The sequence below is a fragment of the Peromyscus californicus genome, unplaced genomic scaffold (genome assembly GCF_007827085.1).
Source record: "Peromyscus californicus insignis strain IS unplaced genomic scaffold, ASM782708v3 Scaffold_4__1_contigs__length_199733344, whole genome shotgun sequence".
Classification (NCBI taxonomy): domain Eukaryota; kingdom Metazoa; phylum Chordata; class Mammalia; order Rodentia; family Cricetidae; genus Peromyscus; species Peromyscus californicus.
Window position 1 is genome coordinate 191,035,719 of NW_026294562.1, and position 20,674 is coordinate 191,056,392.

The following is a 20,674-nucleotide window of genomic DNA, read 5'->3' on the forward strand; positions in this document are numbered from 1 at the left end:
CTGTAGATTGCTTTTGGTAAGACTGCCATTTTTATTATGTTAATCCTACCTATCCATGAGCATGGGAGATCCTTCCATTTTCTGATATCTTCTTCAATTTCTTTCTTTAGAGATTTAAAGTTCTTATCAAAAAGGTCCTTCATTTGTTTAGTTAGTGTTATCCCAAGGTATTTTATATTATTTGTGGCTATTGTAAAGGGTGATGTTTCTCTGGCTTCTTTCTCAGCCCTTTTATCATTTGTGTATAGGAGCACTACTGATTTTTTTGAGTTGACCTTGTATCCTGCCACTTTACTGAAGGTGTTTATCAGCTGTAAGAGTTCCCTGGTAGAGTTTTTAAGGTCACTTATGTATACGATCATATCATCTGCAAATAGTGAAAGTTTGACTTCTTCCTTTCCAATTTGTATCCCTTTGATCTCCTTTTGTTGTCTTATTGCTCTAGCTAGAACTTCTAGTACTATATTGAATAAATATGGGGGGAGTGGACAGCCTTGTCTTGTTCCTGAATTTAATGGTATCGCTTTGAGTTTCTCTCCATTTAATTTAATATTTGCTGTTGGCTTGCTATAAATTGCCTTTATTATGTTTAGGAATGTTCCTTTTATTCCTGATCTTTCTAAGACCTTTATCATGAAAGGGTGTTGGACTTTTCTTTCTTTTTTCTTCCTTGACCCATTGATGTTTCAGGTGGGCATTATTCAGTTTCCATGAGTTTGTAGGCTTTCTATTATTTTTGTTGCTGTTCAAGTCTAACTTTAAGGCATGGTGGTCCGATAAGATACAGGAGGTTATTCCAATTTTTTTTGTATCTGTTGAGATTTGTTTTGTGGCCAAGCATATGGTCAATTTTTGAGAAGGTTCCATGGGGTGCTGAGAAGAAGGTACATTCTTTTGTGTTAGGATGGAATGTTCTGTAGATATCTATTAAGTTCATTTGTGTCATAACATCTGTTAGGTCCTTCATTTCTTTGTTAAGTTTCAGTCTGGTAGATCTTTCTTTTGGTGAGAGTGGTGTGTTGAAATCTCCCACTACTAATGTGTGGGGTTTGATGTGTGTTTTAAGCTTTAGTAGTGTTTCTTTTATGAATGTGGGTGCTTTTGTATTTGGGGCATAAATGTTTAAAATCGAGACTTCATCTTGGTGGATTTTTCCTGTGATAAATATGCAATGTCCATCCTGATCTCTTTTGATTGATTTTAGTGTGAAGTCTATTTTATTAGATATTAGGATAGCTACACCAGCTTGTTTCTTAGGTCCATTTGCTTGGAAAGCCTTTTCCCAGCCCTTCACTCTGAGATAGTGTCTGTCTTTGAAGTTAAGGTGTGTTTCTTGTATGCAGCAGATGGATGGGTCCTGTTTTCTTATCCATTCTGTTAGCCTGTGTCTTTTTATAGGTGAGTGGAGACCATTGATATTGATGGATATTAATGACCAGTGATTGTTAATTCCTGTTATTTTTTGTGTGGTTGTGTTGTGTTGTCCTTCTTTGGTGTATGTTGGTGTGGGATTATCTATTGCCTGAGTTTTCATAGATGTGTTTAGCTTCTTTGGGTTGAATTTTCCCTTCTAGCGCTTTCTGTAGGGCTGGGTTTGTGGACAGGTATTGATTAAATCTGGTTTTATCATGGAATATTTTGTTTACTCTGCCTATGGTGATTGAGAGTTTTGCTGGGTATAATAGTCTGGGTTGGCATCCATGGTCTCTTAGTGTCTGCATAAGATTTGTCCAGGACCTTCTAGCTTTCATAGTCTCTATTGAGAAGTCTGGTGTTATTCTGATGGGTTTGCCTTTATATGTTACTTGGTCTTTTTCCTTTGCAGCTCTTAATATTTTTTCTTTGTTCTATGTGTTTAGTGTTTTGATTATTATGTGGCAAGGGGACTTTTTTTGGGGATCCAGCCTATTTGGTGTTCTGTAAGCTTCTTGTATCTTCATAGGTATTTCTTTCTTTAGGTTAGGAAAGTTTTCTTCTATGATTTTGTTGAATATATTTTCTGTGCCTTTGAGTTGGTATTCTTCTTCTTCTATCTCTATTATTCTTAGGTTTGGTCTTTTCATGGTGTCCCAAATTTCTTGCACATTTTGTGTTATGACTTTTTTGTCTTTAGTGTTTTCTTTGACTGATGAATCTTGTTTCTCTATTGTGTCTTCAGCATCAAAGATTCTCTGTTCCATCTCTTGCATTTGGTTGGTTATACTTGTTTCTGTAGTTCCTGTTCGTTTAGTCAGGATTTCTATTTCAAGCATTCCCTCAGCATGTGTTTTCTTTATTGTCTCAAATTCATTTTTCAGATCTTGGAATGTTTCTTTCATCTGTTTAATTGCTTTTTCTTGGCTTTCTATGATTTCTTCCAATTTTTTGTTCGTTTTTTTTTTTCATTTCTTTAAGGGATTTTTTTTACTTCCTCTTTAAGGACCTCTATCATCTTCTTAAAGTCATTTTTAGGATTGATTACTTCTGTTTCTTCTGTCTTGGTATGTTCAGGTGTTGCAGGTGTAGAATCACTAGGTTTCTGATGTTGCCATATAGGTCTTTATGTTGTTGCCTGTATTTTTGCACTGGTGTCTACTCATCTCTTCCTCTGCTTGGTGCAGGGGGTATCTGTGTCTGAAAGTGCCTCTCTTGTTCTAATTTTTAGTCTTGGTTCACTAGGAGTTCTTGGTTAAATTGGTGCTGTTGGGCTGTTTCTTTGGGAGCAGTTGATCTCAGTGGGTGAAGTATATACTTATGATTCTGGTATTTCCTCAGATTTCAAACTGTAGGGATCTGAATCCTCTCCCAGATGGATTTCAGCTGAGCAGGGTAGTCTCACCAACACCTCCAAGTTGTTGGGTTTTGCAGGATCAGCAGCTGGGCCCTGGTTTGGCCTCAGACAGAGTGTTCAGATCCGTTCTGGTTCTGTCCCACAGAGATAGCTTCTTCCCCAGGTGTTGAGATTAAAGACGTCCCTGTTCCAAGCTCCTGATTAAGAGCTTGTTTTCACTAACTCTTCAGCGGGTAAAAGCTCAGTTTCTGGTCTTTATTGCAACTGTGTTTTGGCTGCCTCCCGCCGGGCCTGTCTGCCTCTGCGGGCCGCTGCTGGGCCAACCTGCCTCTGCCGGCCGCCGCCACGCCTGTCTCTTCTACTCAATTTTAAGCTACACATTGCTAGAATATATGTGATGGTTCAAGGGAAGCTTTGGGGGGGGGAATTCCTGAATGTACAAACACATGTGTTTAATTCTCATGCCTTCTCTTGGGCTCTTTTTCTTATGTTTGCCGATTTTGACCAATTCCAATGTGTTAGATTTTCTTTATCATAGTATGTTTTTATTATTATCCCCTAGAAACCTTACTTTTTTCCAATGAGGGGTAGAAATGGGGTGGATTCAGATAGGAAGTGATGTGGGTAGGATCTTGGAGGAGCTTTAAGGAGCTAGAGGGGAAACCATAATCAGGGGATATTATGTGAAAGAAAATCTATTTTCAATGAATGGGAAAGAAAGAAAACCAGTGTTCCATTGTAGTGCTATGTAAACTTCAATTTAAAATTTTCATTTAATTTCAATTACGTGTATGTGTGTTTTTTGGGTGTGCTCTTATGTGCACACCTGTGTGTAGGTGTTCTTGAGAGACAGAAAAGGCATCTGATCCATTGGCACTATTGTTATAGGTGCCTATGAATGGCAAGATGCATGGATTTGATAGTGAACTCATCTCCTTTGAAAAAGCAGCACATGATTTTAAATGCTGATACATCTCCCCATCTTTCACAATATTATTTTTATCTATTTAGCAAAACATCTTTCTTTCTCCTAAGTTTTACTCCTCTAACTCCTAGTATGCAACAGCAGTCTCTTATCATCTCCACAAGGGGTAATTAATTTCATCATCTGCAAATATTCATTCCCTCTACTACAAGCTTTCTCAGTTTTCTCTTACATTAAAAGTCAAACATTAATTCAAATATCAAAAGAATTACTTCAAATATTACTTTGTATTAGAGAAATAAAAGAACACATCCCTTATGCACTAATATCCAGGAAACAGGTCTTGTAAAAAAGTGTTTGAGTGGAAGATTATAGGATACAATGTACAGAAAAGTAATATACATGACATTCCTAGGCATTATCATTAGAAGAAACAATGAGAATTGATAGCTGATGCATACATCTTGCATTGTATCACAACAGGTGTCTCTGTACCATCACTATATTTTTCAGTAACAATTTATGAAATGAGTGTTCAGGAAGATGTTTTCTCCCTTAACGTTTGAAGAGAATTTCTCTCTGATTGGAACAAAATTATGTAGCACTTGGGGATAAAGATGCATCCCAGCAGACCTGCACTTGAGGATAAAATGGAGAAGACCTCCACCATCACCATGACCTTGCCCTTGGTGCTGTGGTAGACAGGGAGAAAGGTGACCCAGACACTGCAGAACAATAACATGCTGAAGGTCAGCAATTTGGCTTCATTAAATTTGTCAGGGAGATTCCTGGCCAAGAAAGCCACAATAAAGATTATTAAGGCAAGGGAGCCATGGTATCCCAAGACACAGTAGAATGCAGTAACTGAGCCCTTGTTGCACACAATGATGATTTGGCCATGCTCAGATTGTGCATCAGTGTCAATAAAGGGAGGAGAAACTAGCAGCCAGATTGCACAGAGAATAATTTGGATAAGGGTACATATGGCAATGATGTAGTTGGGTGCCCTTGAAATCATGAAGAACCTCATCCTTCTTCCAGGGGCTATGACTATGAAAGCCAAAAGGACAGTCACTGTTTTGGCCAGCACAGTGGAAATAGCCACAGTGAATACAACTCCAAATATGATTTGCTGTAGAATACAGGTAGCTGAGTTGGGATGGCCAATGAAGAGCAAGGGGCACAAGAAACAAAACATAAGTGAGATAAGCAAGATGTAACTAAGATTCTGATTGTGTGCCTTCACAAGGGGAGTGTCATGGTGCTTGACAAAGACTGCAAGAACAAGCACTGTGAATGCAGAGAAGCACAAGGCTATTGAGGCAAGAGTCATTCCCAAGGGGTCTTCATAGGTCAGAAAGACCACAGATTTGGGAATGCACTGGTTCTGCTCTCTGTTGCCATACTGGTCCTCTGGACACCTCATACATTTTTCCACATCTGATGGAGAAAGGAAAGTATGATTAATGCAGCTTTAGCCATTTATTGACTGGATATTTCAATTTAATGTGCTGAAGAAGCATTGCACTATCTGCATTTGTTTCTGAGGATGGAGTCGAAGGACATTGCTGAATAAAAATGCTTCCATTGCATAATACTCATTCATTATCTTTATGGGGAATGAAACCAAACACACAGTGTATTGTCTAATTTACTATGTGTTGATGATGCCATTTGTTATGTTATCAGAAAGTACAGATATTTTCAGTACATGACTTAAACTGGTGTGTAGCTAGAGTTTTCCTGCCTGGTCCACAGTCAGGACAAATCTCTATCACCTCCCAGTCCCACAGCCACTCAGACCCAACCAAGTAAACACAGAGACTTATATTGGTTACAAACTGTATGGCCATGGCAGGCTTCTTGCTAACTGTTCTTATAGCTTAAATTAATCCATTTCCATTAATCTATACCTTGCCACATGGCTCGTGGCTTACCAGCATCTTCACATGCTGTTTGTCATGGTGGTGGCTGGCAGTGTCTCTCTGACTCAGCCTTCTACTTCCCAGCTTTATTCTCCTCCTTGTCCCGCCTATACTTTCTGCCTAGCCAATGGCCAATCAGTGTTTTATTTATTGACCAATCAGCAACACATTTGCCATACAGAACATCCCACAGCACTGGTGAATTGACAGAGGGTAAAATCATTAACCATTATTTTGCACAGAGTGTATTTTAAAGTCTCAGATACCATGATTGTAGTGACTCCTGATGTCTTTCTGTCTGTTTTATTTATGTTCTTCCTGTAATAAATGGGGACTGTGTCTTCTATTGGGACACTTTATGTGATATGTTTTCTAGTTTGAATTTACTAGCCCAAACCCATTGACATAGAAGAAATACTAAACATAATCTGTAGGAACACTTAGAATTCACACATGACATGCCAACACAAAGTAGATTGATTTGACCCAAAGAACAATGAGCAGGGAATAGGAGACAAAAATAGGAGATAGAGAATGAAGGAGAAGAGGAAAACAATAAGAAAGCGGGGGGGAAAGGTTTTTGGCCATGGAGGACAAAGAACTGCTCTGGATAGAGAAGACACAGACATGGCCTCTTGGAAAATGGCAGCTTATAAAGATGAAAGGGAAACCCCTGGTTAGGCTGAAGTGTTTAATTTTGATTGGACAGTTTAATTAGGACAGACACAACAGAGTTTTTGGAAGCTGGACTTCAATACTTTGATAGCTGGGCTTTGATAGTCAGCCTCAGGAGGAGGAAGTGGCCAAATAAGGGAATAGACACTGGTGAATAGCTTTAGGAATATAATAGCTTTATTTAGCATTTCTATTGCTGTAAAGAGAACCATGACCCCAGTAGCTCTTACAAAGGAAAACATTTGATTGAGTGGCTTATAGTTCAAAGGCTCAGTCCATTATCAGCATGGGGGGGCATGGTGCTAAGCATGCAGACATAGTTCTGGAGAAGAAGCTGAATATTTTACATCTTTGATCCATAGACAACAGGAAGAAAACCCTCTCACTTGGTATGACTTAAGCATATAAGAGGCCTCAAAGTCGTCCTCCACAGTGGCACAAATCCTCCAATAAGACCACACCTTCTCCAACAACACCACACCCTCTAATAGGGCCAATTTCATTCAAACTATCACTGTAATCTCATGATTTTAGCAAGGCAAAGGGAATGGGGAAGAAAGGCAGGGCTTTCTAGAACCATATTTCCATGCTTATTGTAACTAAAGTTCCTTCATAATTAGTAAGTTGTGTGTGTGTATATATGTATATGTATGTACATGCAAAAGTAACAACAGAGCTCTAATATGAGAGTGATTGGGTTTATATGGGGGAAGTAGGAGGGTGAGAGTGAAAGAAGAATGTTACATAAATATAATTTTTATGTTTATAAATGCAAAAATAATTAATCAAATAAATATGTCCCCAGTTGTGTCCTTATCTGGCAGTAGGATGGTTTGTCCCTGAGTCTTGTTCATAAGAAGCAGTAATCCCCTCCTGAAGGCAGAACCTCTGTACATACTTACCATCAAAAAGCCCTTCTTCTTGATTCTATCACCTTTGGGAACAGACAACCACCTTTCTTCCTCTTTCACTAATTTCCATCTATGTGAGTCTCAGATTTTGTGAGTGTACTCAAGTGCGAAGTAGATATTGATATAACACCATGATCACAATAAAAGAAGAACACTCAAGCAAGAGTGATAGGACAGTATGTTTGTTTGGAGGAATAATATCCCATCCATAAGTTGCAGTCTCCACCATGGAAAGTTTAAGAAACTTGAATACAATTGCTCTGAATCATTGGATAATTGCATAGAGTCATGATGTGCTTCTAGGTTTCAAGTCTTTTTATCTAGAACAATGCATTTATGGACACATGTAACTAGTTATTTTTTTCAAGGAATAGAAATTTTTCTCAGTAGTGAAGAGAATATGCTGCTCTTGCAGAAGAACTGAATTCAGTTCTGAAGACCCATGTCAGGTGTCTCACAACTGACTATAACTCTAACTACAGGGGCCTTGGATGCCTTTCACATGCACATGCAATTGTGTATACATAACCACCCATTTCACACATATAAACATAATTAAAGAAATAATAAAAATATTTTCTTTAATTTTTGATGTATTTATTGTTTAAATACCCTTTATTCTTATATGTTTCATACGTAAAACAATTTCTTTAGAGTTGATTTAAGTAAGTTGCAGTAAGTTGTATGTGGAAGTGCATAGGGATCAGAACACAACCTCTAAGACTTGGCAGCATCTTTCTATTACATGGGTCATCAGCTTTAGTAGAAAGGGATTTAACTTCTGAACTGTTTTACTGGCCATAAATGTTCTTTAAGAACTTTCATTATACAGGATGATAGGCAACAAGAAAGAAAACATAAGCATCTGCCATTTTTATATAACTATCTCTAAATAATCATTTGACTAACATGGGCTGTGCAGGTGACAACACCATTTGGATAACTGTAGCTAGTTGCTATCATAAAAAACCATTGTGTATTCTACTTTTTACTTTATTAACTATACTATATATAAAAATTCTGATTATAGTACTTCATATTTTCTACTTTATGTGGTAACAATTCTCCACACTCCTCTAGATTTCAAATCACAATGATGCTTTGAAAGGGGGGGTCTCTGGATATAGCTTGAAATCCTTTGTATCATACTAAACAGTTTCTTATAATTTCCCAAGAATTTGTTTCCACTCTTCATTAATCTTACAGAGACAGAGGGTTTATATTTGGTTTCTAGAACCCACATAGCAGAGTTCAAGGGATCAGAAGCCTTAGTCTGTTCTCCATTGATTCCCTGCATACACATGGTGCCTATCAACTTATAAACTTATGTAGTGATGCAAACAAACATGTAAATATAAAAAATAAATATTAATAAAGTTTCAGGATTGGAATCTAATCTACTTGTAGTTTCAAAGGAGATTAGTCACTAATAAAGACCTTCTATGGGATTCCCTCACATTGTGGCTTGATAATCAAAATTTCTATGAGAAAAGGCCACCTACCATGAATTTTCAATGAGTCAAAGATGTATGTCATGGCATAACATGTTCCTTAAAGTGACATTGTTAATGATCATGGTCCTATCAAAACTAACTTGGGAAAATGCTATGATTTATTTGTGCAGTGGCCTTTTAGAACCTTTGATCATCCCAGTATGTTTGGGAGAGGATGATCTATGTGAAAGATTTATCTCAGCAGCAAACACTCACTTGTCTCATTAGAAACTTCATTTTCTGGGCAGGGGATGCAATCAAAACAGCAGGCTGCAATTCCCTCCTGAAAGAATTTTCTGAATCCAGGACCACAATCAGCACTGCACACAGAGGGCATCTGAGGAAAATTAGACACATGCTGATATAAGGAGTTTTACTTACTTCTTCCATAACAAAATTATATTAGTATGTTGAAATATCAATAAGTTTATTTTATATATACCAAATGAGTGACCACATTAAACTTAGTATATTTTATAATGCCAAACAAACAAATGTGATGGCATTGTGTTCCCTGAAATATTGACCACCCTAATAAGCTTATCTGGGGTCAGAGACAGAACAGCCACAATATTAAACATAGAGGATAGGCAATGGTAGCACACGCCTTTAATCCCAGCACTTGGGAGGCAGAGCTAGGCAGAAATCCATGTGTTCAAGGATACAGTCAAGCATGTTGACTAATGCCTTTAATCCCAGAAAGTGAGCCTTTAATCCCAGGGAGTGGTGGTAGAAAGCAGAAAGGTATATAAGGCGTGAGGACCAGGAACAAGAAACATTTGGCTAGTTAAGTTTTTAGGTTTTGAGCAGCACAATTCAGCTGAGAGCCATTCGAATATGAGGACACAGAGGCTTCTAGTCTGAGGAAACAAGATCATTTGAGAAGTTGGCCAGGTGAGGTTAGCTGTGGATTGTTCTGTCTCTCTGATCTTCCAGTGTTTACCCCAATAACTTGCCTTAAGTTTGATTTTATTAATAAAAACTTTTAAGATTCACGCTACAAGCAAATGTATGAAAAAAATCTGATGTAAGTTGAGTAGCTTCCCAATCTTAGAAATTTAGGAATAAGAATGGGTTTTTTGCTCTGGGCAAACACCATAGAGCTTGCAAACTGATTTTTTTAGTTAATTTCATCACCTTGACAAAAAGTACATTAAAAAGTTAGAGGGAAGCTTAACTAAAATATTTCTCTCCGTTGAACTAGCATGCTGTCATACTATTTATGCATTTTATTAATGGGTAATTGATGTAGGAGTGCCCAGTCCACTGTGGGTAGTGCTGTCCCTAGACAGGGCTGTAGGAGAAATCAAGCAGAGCAAAGCAGTAGACAATGTTCCTTCAGGGTCTATACTTTAGTTGAAGGATCCAGATTCCTGCCTTGTCTTCCCTTTACTGTAACCCATGAGCCTAATCAACACTTCCTCCTCAGTTTACTTATGGTCAGTGTTTAATCACAGCAACAGTGCAGCAAGCTAGGATAAATGGATATCGGAAAGATGGGAAATATCTCTTCAAACCTCTGACAGCAGACATGAACTCCAATAAATAGCACTGCAAAGCATGACAAACAGAGAGTAAAGAGAAAAACAGCTAAGTAGGCAGATCCTGGTGTATTTCTGGTGACAAAGTGCTGAACTGATAAGTATTGAACTGAAAGGTGGAATGTTTCCTGAGGTGAAAGGGCCTTATAATGCCTGCAAATATTTGGGGAACTGGAATAAAAGTGAGATTGTTTAAAGTTAATTATAGGATTTCTTAAATTTTAAAATACAAAAACTTTATATAATCAAAAACCTGGTGATAGGGATCTATATACTGTTTAACACAGCTGCTGATGTTTAGGTGCTCACATGCCATCCTTTGTTGAGTATTGAGTTCTGTGTCAGAACCACAGTGTCTCCTATGCATGGGCTCTTTCACGTTCTCCACAATGTGATCAACTACAAATATTCCTTTTTGTTGTGGTTTTCTTTAAACAGCGTTTCACAATGTATTGTTGGTATATCTCAACTAACTATATATAGTAGGTTAACTAAGATCACATAGAGATCCTCCTCTACTGTCTCCCAAATGCTGGAATTAAAGGTGTAAGCTACAAGTGGGCACATTCCTTGCCTTATTTATGTATTTCATGTTTACATTTTTTGTACTTGTTATGATATTAAGGATATTTTGAAGATGAGTGGAGAAAACGTATCTGCTCATCCAATTTTGTTTTTATTCTTCATTAAATTATTTATTTTATTTGCCAACCACAGTTTCCCCTCCCTCCTCTTATCCAGTTCCCTCTCCACCATTCCTCTCTGCTACAACACCCACTCCTCAGAAAGGGTAAGGCCTTCCATGGGAGTCAAAATAGCATGGCATACCAAGTTTAGGAAGGACCAAGCTCCACCCCCCTGCATCAAGCTGGGTGATTAATCCCACCATAGGGAATAGGTTCTTAAAAGACAGCTTATATGCCAATGACAGATCTTGGTCCCACTGAAAGGGACTACAAACAGACCAAGCTATACATTTATTACCCACATGCACAGGAATTAGGTAAGTCCCATGAAGGCTCCTTAGCTGTTGGTCTAGATTCCCTCAGCTTCCACTACTCTGGTCAGCTGTCTCTGTGGGTTGACCTGTCATGATCTTGACCTCACTTGCTCATATAATCCCTCCTCTATTCAACTGGACTCCCAGAGATTGGCTGAGTGCTTGTCTGTGCATCTAATCATCTGCTTCCATAGTTACTAGATGAAGACTCCATGATACAATTAGGGAACTCACCATTATGATTATAGGAGAAGGCCAGTTCAGGTACCTCTCTAGGAATCCTAGCTGGGTCATTCTTGAAGAATCCTATGTGTTTCTCTGGTACCAGCTTTCTCCCTATCCCCATAATGCCATAATTACCCCCTCTCTCAATATATATCCTTCATTGCTCTCCCTCTCCAATCCTCCCCCAACTGGGCCACCTCAAAACCTCATGTCCCCATCGCTCAGTTTATCCAGGAGATTCCAGCAATTTCCCCTCCTAGGGTGATTCATGTGTCCCTCTTAGTGTCCTCCTTTTTAACTAGCTTCTCTGGGGCTGTGGAGTGTTATCATTTGCTTTCCATCTTATGTTCAGTTTATGAATGAGCACATATCATGTTTCCGTATCTGGGTCTTGGTTAACTCACTCAGGATGATGGCCCCCATCCAAAGAATGGATAGAGGAAATGTGATACATTTGCATAATTACTCAGCAGCAAAAAACAACAACAACATGAAATTTTAAAGCAAGTGGATGTAACTAGAAAAAATCATCACTGTCCAATTTTTGCTCATTTCTTTTGAGGGAGGGTCTGTATATGCAATCCTAGCTCACTTGGACTCACTATGTACACCACACTGGCCATAAACTGAGAAGGTTTTGCCTGCCTCTCCATCCAAGAGTTTGATTATAGACATGCACCACCACATATGCCTGGCCTCACTAGGACTTTTATTGAAATCCTTTGAATTTCTCTTCCTATAGTATAATGTTGTCAATAAGATTGTCATAGAAATAACTTCTTATGTGATTGGGCTGGGAAAAATTATTTAACAAAAAATAAAACTTCAATAAGTCAAGATGTGTTCCTTTTATTATGTTAGGTTTTTGTTTTTAACTTTTAAATCTGAATGGATAGTGGACTTTGTTAAGAGCACTTTCTGCACATATTTGGATTATCATGTAGTCCTATGCTTGAATCTATTTATGTGCCCCATTTACTTAGCTGACCTGCATATGCTGAACCATCCCTGTATCCCTGGAATGAAGCTATGTTTGTCACAGGGACAGAACTTTCTGTTGTGTTGTTGACTTATATTAGTCAGTGTTTATTTGAGAATTTTTCCACTACATCCATCCAAATGTTTAGTCTCTTATTTACTTTATTATGTTCCACTTCCTCAAAATTCTTTCCCTCCATATTTACAGAAGGAATCTCTCTACATTTGTAAGTAAGGTTTGTTTTTAGAAGAAAAAATGAATGTTGGTTTGACAAAACAATCTTTTTGTTCATGTATTATGATTAGAGAATGTGAAGATTGACATTGATTTTATATTGATAATTATTTGCTAATTATTGTCCATTTTTGTTATTGCAATATTTGATACAGTATATAACACTTGTTTTTATAACTGGTGTTTAATGCTTGTTGTCTTTCTCTTCCTTGACCACTCATATTTATCTTACTTTTCAGTGTGTAGTAGTTCTTCAAGCATCTTCCATAGAAATGTTAGAGTGGTTATGAATTCCTATAACTCATATACATCACTGAACATTGGTCTGTCTGGGTATTTGTTAGGGTCCTTAAAGAACTTACAGAATGAATCTGTCTCTCTGTCTCCCGCACTCTGTTTCTCTGACTTTCTCTCTCACATATACGTATATATGGATTCACACAATTTATTAGAATGTCTTCTAGGATGCAGTCTAGCTAACCTAACAATCACTAGGTATAAATGACAATCCAAAAATGTAGAAACTTCTCATTCTATGATGTGGAATGTGTCAGCTGATCTTCAGAAAACACTTAAATACCATAGATGTTGGTTCTAATGCCATTGAAGAAATGGACTTGCTAGCAAGGTGAGAGAAAGCAGACAAAGAACACGTTTCCTTTTTCAGTATCCCTATATAGGCTTCCAACACAGAGTGGGATTTTCAAAATCAAATGATGTAATTTAAAGTTGTTTCTTTCCAACTTAAGACCCAGATAAAAGATGTGTCTTTTCCCTGGTTAAAAGATGCCAATTAAAGGCATGACTTTCTTTTTCTTCTTTTTTGGGGTTTTGTTTTAGAGACATGGTTTCTCATTGTAGCCCTGGCTGTCCTGGAACTAACTCCCTCTGTAAAAGAAGCTGGCCTAGAACACAAAGATCCCTCTGCCTCTGACTCTCAAGTGCTCAGATTAAAGGCATGCACCACCATCACCTGTTATAAGGCATATCTCCCTATCTCAAAGATCTGGGTAACAAATTGATCTTCCTACTTCAAGTTAAGTGAAAATATCTCTCAAGTGTGGCCTCCATTTTTGGTTTTGATAAATTCCAGACACACTCAAGTTTATACCCATGAAGAGACTCACAGCCTCCTTTGACTATAAATAACTTTCTTGGGTACAGTAACATCTCTAACTGCTTGGATTGCATAACTGTTACTCTCCCCTTTTAAGAGAGTTCATGAAGGAATCTGCTGTTATCTAGAAGAGGCCTCTTTATGAAATTGGTTTCCCTCTCTGCAACTGTCAATTTCCTTCCTTTATATGTATAAATCAACTTTTAAGTAAGATGTGTGACAGGAAGGTTCTTTTCTGATGTTAAGTGTCCTGCCTCAAGATGGCCACCTGTCTCACTATATTTTGGAAAATTCCCATTGTATTTTACTGGATATATTGTTGATGTCATTGTGAGTCCTTCTTCTTCTCTTCTGCCCATTGTTTGTGAATTTGATTGTTTAATGGTATCCCCCTCCCTGGTCCTATATATATTTCATTTGTCCTAATTTTTATCTTTGTCACAATTTCAGTTTTCTAATTCTTCTGCCTTGTCTTCAAGTCTGCCAACTTGTCTTCAACTTTAAATATTCCTTTAGAAAAAAGTTTTACTGAGATATTTTGGATTTATTTTATTTCCTTTGCCTATTTTAGTTTGACTTTTTCATAATTTTGTACATTTAGGAATGCATCTGTCACATGTTCTCTCAGTTCCTTATTGCATGTAAGTTTTTTTAATCTCATTCCATTGTCCTGAAGGTGATTTGTGTCCTGTTTGGCATTCTGGAACATTATTATAATCATTCTTTGAATTCTTTTTTCAGTATGTCATTGAACATACTTATATTTAAGGCTATGACTGCAACTGCGTCCTGACCACTGTCTACCACCCCCCAGCTCCACTGCTCACCTTGAATATTTGGTTTTCTGGAAATGCAGCAGCCTGGCCAGAGTGAACATCGCTATGGTTCCATCAGTGCCTAGCCCCGGGCTGGGACGCTGGAAACGCAGGGAGTCAGTGCAGGAGGCACTGCAGGTTGGAAGGGCATCAGATGCTACCACAGCTCCAGGGCCCTGAACAGACCACATGGGCTGCCCCTGGAGCCCTGAGGCCTCAAGCCTAGAGTCTCCGGATAGCAAATCCCGAGTATATGGAGGTTTTTTTAATTTTTTAATTTATTTTATTTTATTTATTTATTTATTTTGGTTTTTCGAGACAGGGTTTCTCTGTGTAGCTTTGTGCCTTTCCTGGAACTCAGTCTGTAGCCCAGGCTGGCCTCAAACTCACAGAGATCTGCCTGGCTCTGCCTCCCAAGTGCTGGGATTGTTTTTTTTATAAATATTTTTATTTTATAATTAATTTAATTTTACATATCAGCCAGGGATTCCCCTGTCCTCCTTCCTCCCATCCCCGAGCCTTCCCCCCCAATCCACCCCCCATTCCCACCTCCTCCAAGGTAAGGTCTGCCCTGGGGATTCAGTCCAGCCTGGTAGATTCAGTTTAGGCAGATCCAGTCGCCTCCTCCCTACACCAAGGCTGAGCAAAGTGTCTCAAAATAGACCCTAGGTTCCAAAAAGCCAGCCCATGAATCAAGGACAGGTCCCAGTCCCACTGCTGCGGGGTAGTGGGTGGGGGGCTCCCAAACAGTTCAAGCTTATCAACTGTCTCACTTATTCAGAGAGCCTGGTCCAGTTCCATGGGGGCTCCTCAGCTATTAATTCACAGTTCGTGTGTTTCCACTAGTTTGGCTATTTGTCCCTGTGCTTTTTACAATCATGGTCTCGATATCTCTTGCTCATATCATCCCTACTCTCTCTCTCTCTCTCTCGCAGGTTGGATTCCTGGAACTCCACCTGGGAATTAGCTGTGGATCTCTACATCTGCTTCCACCAGTCACTGGATGAGAGTTCTATCATGACAGTTAGGGTGTTCAGCCATCTGATCATCAGAGTACGTCATCTCAGGCACTCTCTTGACCATTGCCAGTAGTCTATAGTGGAGGTATCTTTGTGGATTTCTGGGGACCTCTCTAGCACTCTGCTTCTTCCCATTCCCATTAGGTCTTCATTTATCATCATATCTCTTTCCTTGTTCTCTCACTCTGTTCCTGATCCAGCTGGGACCTCCCATTCCCCTAAGCTCACTTTCCCCCTCCCTTGTCCTCCATTACTTCCCCCTCATGTCCAGTTTGCTCCTGTAGATCTCTTCCATTTCTCTGTCGCTGGGTGATCCCTGTGTCTTTCTTAGGGTCCTCTTTACTAGGCAGCCTCCCTGGAGTTGTGAGTTGCAGTCTGGTTATCTTCTGTTTACATCTAGTATCTACTTATGAGTGAGTACATACCATGTTTGTCTTTCTGAATCTGGGTTACCTCACTCAGGATGATATTTTCTAGTTCCATCCATTTGCCTGCACACCTCATTATGTCATTGTTTTTCTCTGCTGAGTAGTACTCTATTGTGTATCTGTATCACATTTTATTTATCCATTCTTTAGTTGATGGGCATCTAGGTTGTTTCTAGGTTCTGGCTATTACAAATAATGCTGCTATGAACATAGTTGAGCGTGTGTCCTTGTGGTATGATTGAATATTCCTTAAGTATATGGCCAAGAGTGGTATAGCTGGGAGGTTGATATTGAGGGAGGTTGATCCCCAATTTTCTAAGAAAGTGCCATATTGATTTCCGAAGTGGCTGTACAAGCTTGCATTCCCACCAACAGTGTAGGAGTATTCCCCTTGCTCCACATCCTCTCCAACATAAGCTGTCTTCAGTATTTCTGATCTTAGCCATTCTGACAGGTGTAAGATGGTATCTCAGAGTCATTTTGACTTGCATTTCCCTGATGATTAAAGATGTTGAGCAATTCCTTAAATGTCTTTCAGCCATTTGAGCTTCTTCTGTTGAGAATTCTCTGATTAGCTCTATAGCCCATTTTTAATTGTACTCTTGGGAATTTTGATGTCTAAACTTTTGAGTTCTTTGTATATTCTGTATATCAACTCTCTGTCAGATGTGGGGTTGGTGAAGATCTTTTCCCATTCTGTAGGCTGTCATTTTGTCTTATTGACTGTGTCCTTTGCCCTACAAAAGCTTCTCAGTTTCAAGAGGTCCCATTTATTAATTGTTGCTTTCAGTGTCTGTGCTACTGGTGTTATATTTAGGAAGTGACCTCTGATGCCAATGAGTTCAAGACTAATTCCTACTTTCTCTTCTATCAGGTTTAGAGTAGCTGGATTAATGTTGAGGTCTTTGATTCACTTGGACTCAGGTTTTGTGCACGGTGACAGATATGGATCTATCTGTAGTCTTCTACATGTTGACATCCAGTTATGCCAGCACCATTTGTTGAAGATGCTTTCTTTTTTCCGTTGTACAGTTTTGGCTTCTTTGTCAAAAATAATATGTTCACAGGTGTGGATTAATGTCAGGGTCTTCACTTAGGTTCCATTGGTCCACATGTCAGTTTTTATGCCAGTACCAAGCTGTTTTTTATAACTGTAGCTCTATAGTAGAGCTTGAAGTCAGGGATCATGATGCCTCTAGAGGTTATTTTATTGCACAGAATTATTTCAGCTATTCTGGGTTTTTTGTTTTTCCATATAAAGTTAAGTATTGTTCTTTCCAGGTCTGTGAAGAATTGTGTTGGTATTTTGATGGGGATTGCATTGAATCTGTAGATTGCTTTTGGTAAGATTGCCGTTTTTACTATGTTAATACTACTTATCCATGAGCAAGGGAGATCTTTCCATTTTCAGACATCTTCTTCAATTTCTTTCTTCAGGGACTTAAAGTTCTTTTCATACAGGTCCTACGCTTGCTTATTTAGAGTTAAACCAAGGTATTTTATATCATTTGTAGAAACTGTAAAGGGTGATGTTTCTCTGATTTCTTTCTCAGTCCATTTGTTATTTGTATATAGGAGGGCTACTTTTTTTTTTTTTAGTTAATCTTATATCGTGCTACATTACTGAAAGTGTTTATAAGCTGTATGAATTACTTGGTCGAATTTTTGGGGTCACTTATGTATACTATAATGTCATCTGCAAATAGTGAAAGCTTGACTATTTCCTTTCCAATTTGTATCCCCTTGATATCCTTATGTTGTATTATTGCTCTGACTAGAACTTCAAGTGCTATATTGAATAAGTATGGGTTGAACAGACAGCCTTGTCTTGTTCCATTTTAGTGGAATCGTTTTGAGTTCTCTCCATTTACTTTGATGTTGGCTGTTGGCTTGCTGGAAATTGCCTTTATTATGTTTAGGTATGTTCCCTGTATTCCTGATCGCTTCAAGACCTTTATCATGAAGGGGTGTTGGATTTTGTGAAAGGCCTTTTCTGCATCTAGTGAAATGATCATGTAGTTTTCTCTTTCAGTTTGTTTATATGGTGTAGTACATTGACAGGCTTTCATATGTTGAACCACCCTTGAATCTCTGGGAATGAAGCCTACATAATCACGGTAGATAATTGTTTTGATGTATTCTTGGAGTATGTTTGCCAATATTTTATTGAGTATTTTTGCATCAATGTTCATGAGGGAGATCGATCTGTAGTTCTCTTTCTCTGTTGCATCTTTGTTTGGCTTGGGAATCAGGGTAATTGTAGCCTCATAGAAGGAGTTTGGCAATGTTCCTTCTGTTGCTATTGTGTGGAACAATTTAAAGAGTATTGGTATTACCTCTTCTTTGAAGATCTGGTCAAATTCTGTACTGAAACCATTTGGTCCTGGGTTTTTTTTGGTTGAGAGACTTAATGACTGTTTCTATTTCCTTAGGGGTTATTGATCTATTTAAATACTTTAGCTGGTGTTGATTTAACTTAGTTATGTGCTACCTATCCAGAAAATTGTCCAGTTCTTTTAAATTTTCCAGTTTTGTGGAGTGCGGGTGCTGTGGGATGTTCTGTATGGCAAATGTGTTGCTCTGATTGGTCAATAAATAAAACACTGATTGGCCATTGGCTAGGCAGGAAGTATAGGCGGGACAAGGAGGAGAATAAAGTTGGGAAGTGGAAGGCTGAGTCAGAGAGACACTGCTAGCCGCCACGATGACAAACAGCATGTGAAGATGCCAGTAAGCCATGAGCCATGTGGCAAGGTATAGATTAATGAAAATGGATTAATTTAAGCTGTAAGAACAGTTAGCAAGAAGCCTGCCACGGCCATACAGTTTGTAACCAATATAAGTCTCTGTGTTTACTTGGTCGGGTCTGAGTGGCTGTGGGACTGGCGGGTGATAGAGATTTGTCCTGACTGTGGGCCAGGCAGGAAAACTCTAGCTACATACAGGTTTTTGAAGTATAACCTGATGATTCTCTGGATTTCCTCATTGTTAGTTGTTATGTCTCCTTTTTCATTTCTGATTTTGCTAATTTGGATGCTCTCTCCCTGCCTTTTGGTTAGTTTGGATAAGGGCTTGTCTATCTTGTTGATTTTCTCAAAGAACCAACTCTTTGTTTCATTGATTATTCTCTTTATTTCTATTTTATTGATTTCAGCTCTCAATTTGATTGTTTGAAGTCTATTTTGCTGGATATCAGGATGGCTACACAGCTTCCTTCTTAAGACCATTTGATTGGAAAGACTTTTCCCAGCCTTTTGTTCTGAGGTAGTGTCTTTCTTTGAAATTGAGATGTTTTTCCTGTATGCAGCAGAAAGATGGGTCCTGCTTTCCTATCCATTCTGTTAGCCTGTGTCTATTTATAGGTGGGTTAAGTCCATTGATATTAAGGGATATTAATGACCAGTGATTGTTCATTCCTGTTATTTTTTGGTGGTAGTGTGTGTGTACTTCTTTTCTTTGGGGTTACTGTTGTGAGGTTATCTATTGCCTGTGTTTTGGGGGTGTATCTGATTTCCTTAGGTAGCAATTTTCCTTTTAGTACTTTCTGTACAACTGGGTTTGTGGATAAGTATTGTTTAAATCTAGCTTTGTCTTGGAATGTCTTGTTCACTCCGTCTATGATGACTGAAAGTTTTGCTGGGCATATTAGTCTAGGCTGGCATCCATGGTCTCTAAGTGTCTGCATTACATCTGTCCCAGTAATTCTGGCTTTCAAAGTCTCCATTGAGAAATCGGGTGTTTTTCTGATGGGTTTGCCTTTATAAGTCACTTGGCCTTTTTCCTTTGCTGCTCTTAATATTCTTTCTTTATTCTGTACATTTAGTTTTTCATTATTATGTGGCAAAGAGACTTTTTTAGGGAGTCTAGTCTGTTCGTTGTTCTATAGGCTTCTTGTATCTTCATAGGTATTTCCTTCTTTAAGTTGGGAAAGTTTTCTTCTATGATCTTGTTGAATATATTTTTTGTGCCTTTGAGTTGGTATTCTTATCCTTCCTCTATTCCTATTATTTGTAGGTTTGGTCTTTTCATGGCATCCCAAATTTCTTGGACATTTTATGTTATGACTTTTTTGTCTTTGGTATTTTCTTTGACTGACGAATCTATTTCCTCTATTGTATCCTCTACACCAGAGTTTCTCTCTTCCATCTCTTGTATTCTGTTGGTTATGCTTGCATCTGTGTTTCCTGTTCGTTTACTCAGTTTTTTTATTTCCAATATTCTCTCTGTTTGTGTCTTCTTCATTGTTTCTATTTCCCTTTTCAGGTCTTGAACTGTTTCCCTCACCTGTTTAATTGCTTTTCCATGATTTTCTTTAAGGGATTTATTGTTTTCTTCCTATTTTTTATTTGTCTTTTTCTCTTTTTCTTTATAGACTTCTTCCAATTTTTTATTTCTTTTTCTCAATTTCTTTATTGATTTCTTCCACTTTTTTGTTAGTCTCTTCCTTAATTTCATTTTTCATTTTTCTTAAAAAGCCTCTAGCATCTTCATGATGCTATTCTTAATGTTGCTTTCTTCTGCTTCTTCTACCTTGTGATGTTCAGGTCTTGCTGTTGGAGGAGGGCTTCGTTCTGGTGATGCTGTATTGCTCTTTATGTTGTTGTATGTACTTCTGCC

The 20,674-nt window shown here is 38.3% G+C and overlaps 1 protein-coding gene across 3 annotated transcripts in view; it reads right to left on the bottom strand.

The window, feature by feature from the left end:
- Nucleotides 1-4,230: 4,230 nt before the first annotated feature.
- The window catches only part of LOC128125349 (vomeronasal type-2 receptor 116-like), a 47,927-nt gene continuing 31,483 nt past the window's right edge, over nucleotides 4,231-20,674 (bottom strand). For 2 of the 3 annotated variants that reach the window (XM_052762686.1, XM_052762685.1), the window contains exons 5-6: nucleotides 8,916-9,036; nucleotides 4,231-5,135 (exon numbers count right to left, since the gene is read on the bottom strand). In XM_052762686.1, coding sequence (XP_052618646.1) covers nucleotides 4,231-5,135; nucleotides 8,916-9,036 — 1,026 coding nt within the window. The remainder of the gene's footprint in view (nucleotides 5,136-8,915; nucleotides 9,037-20,674) is intronic. The other variant, XM_052762687.1, reaches the window with a different exon arrangement.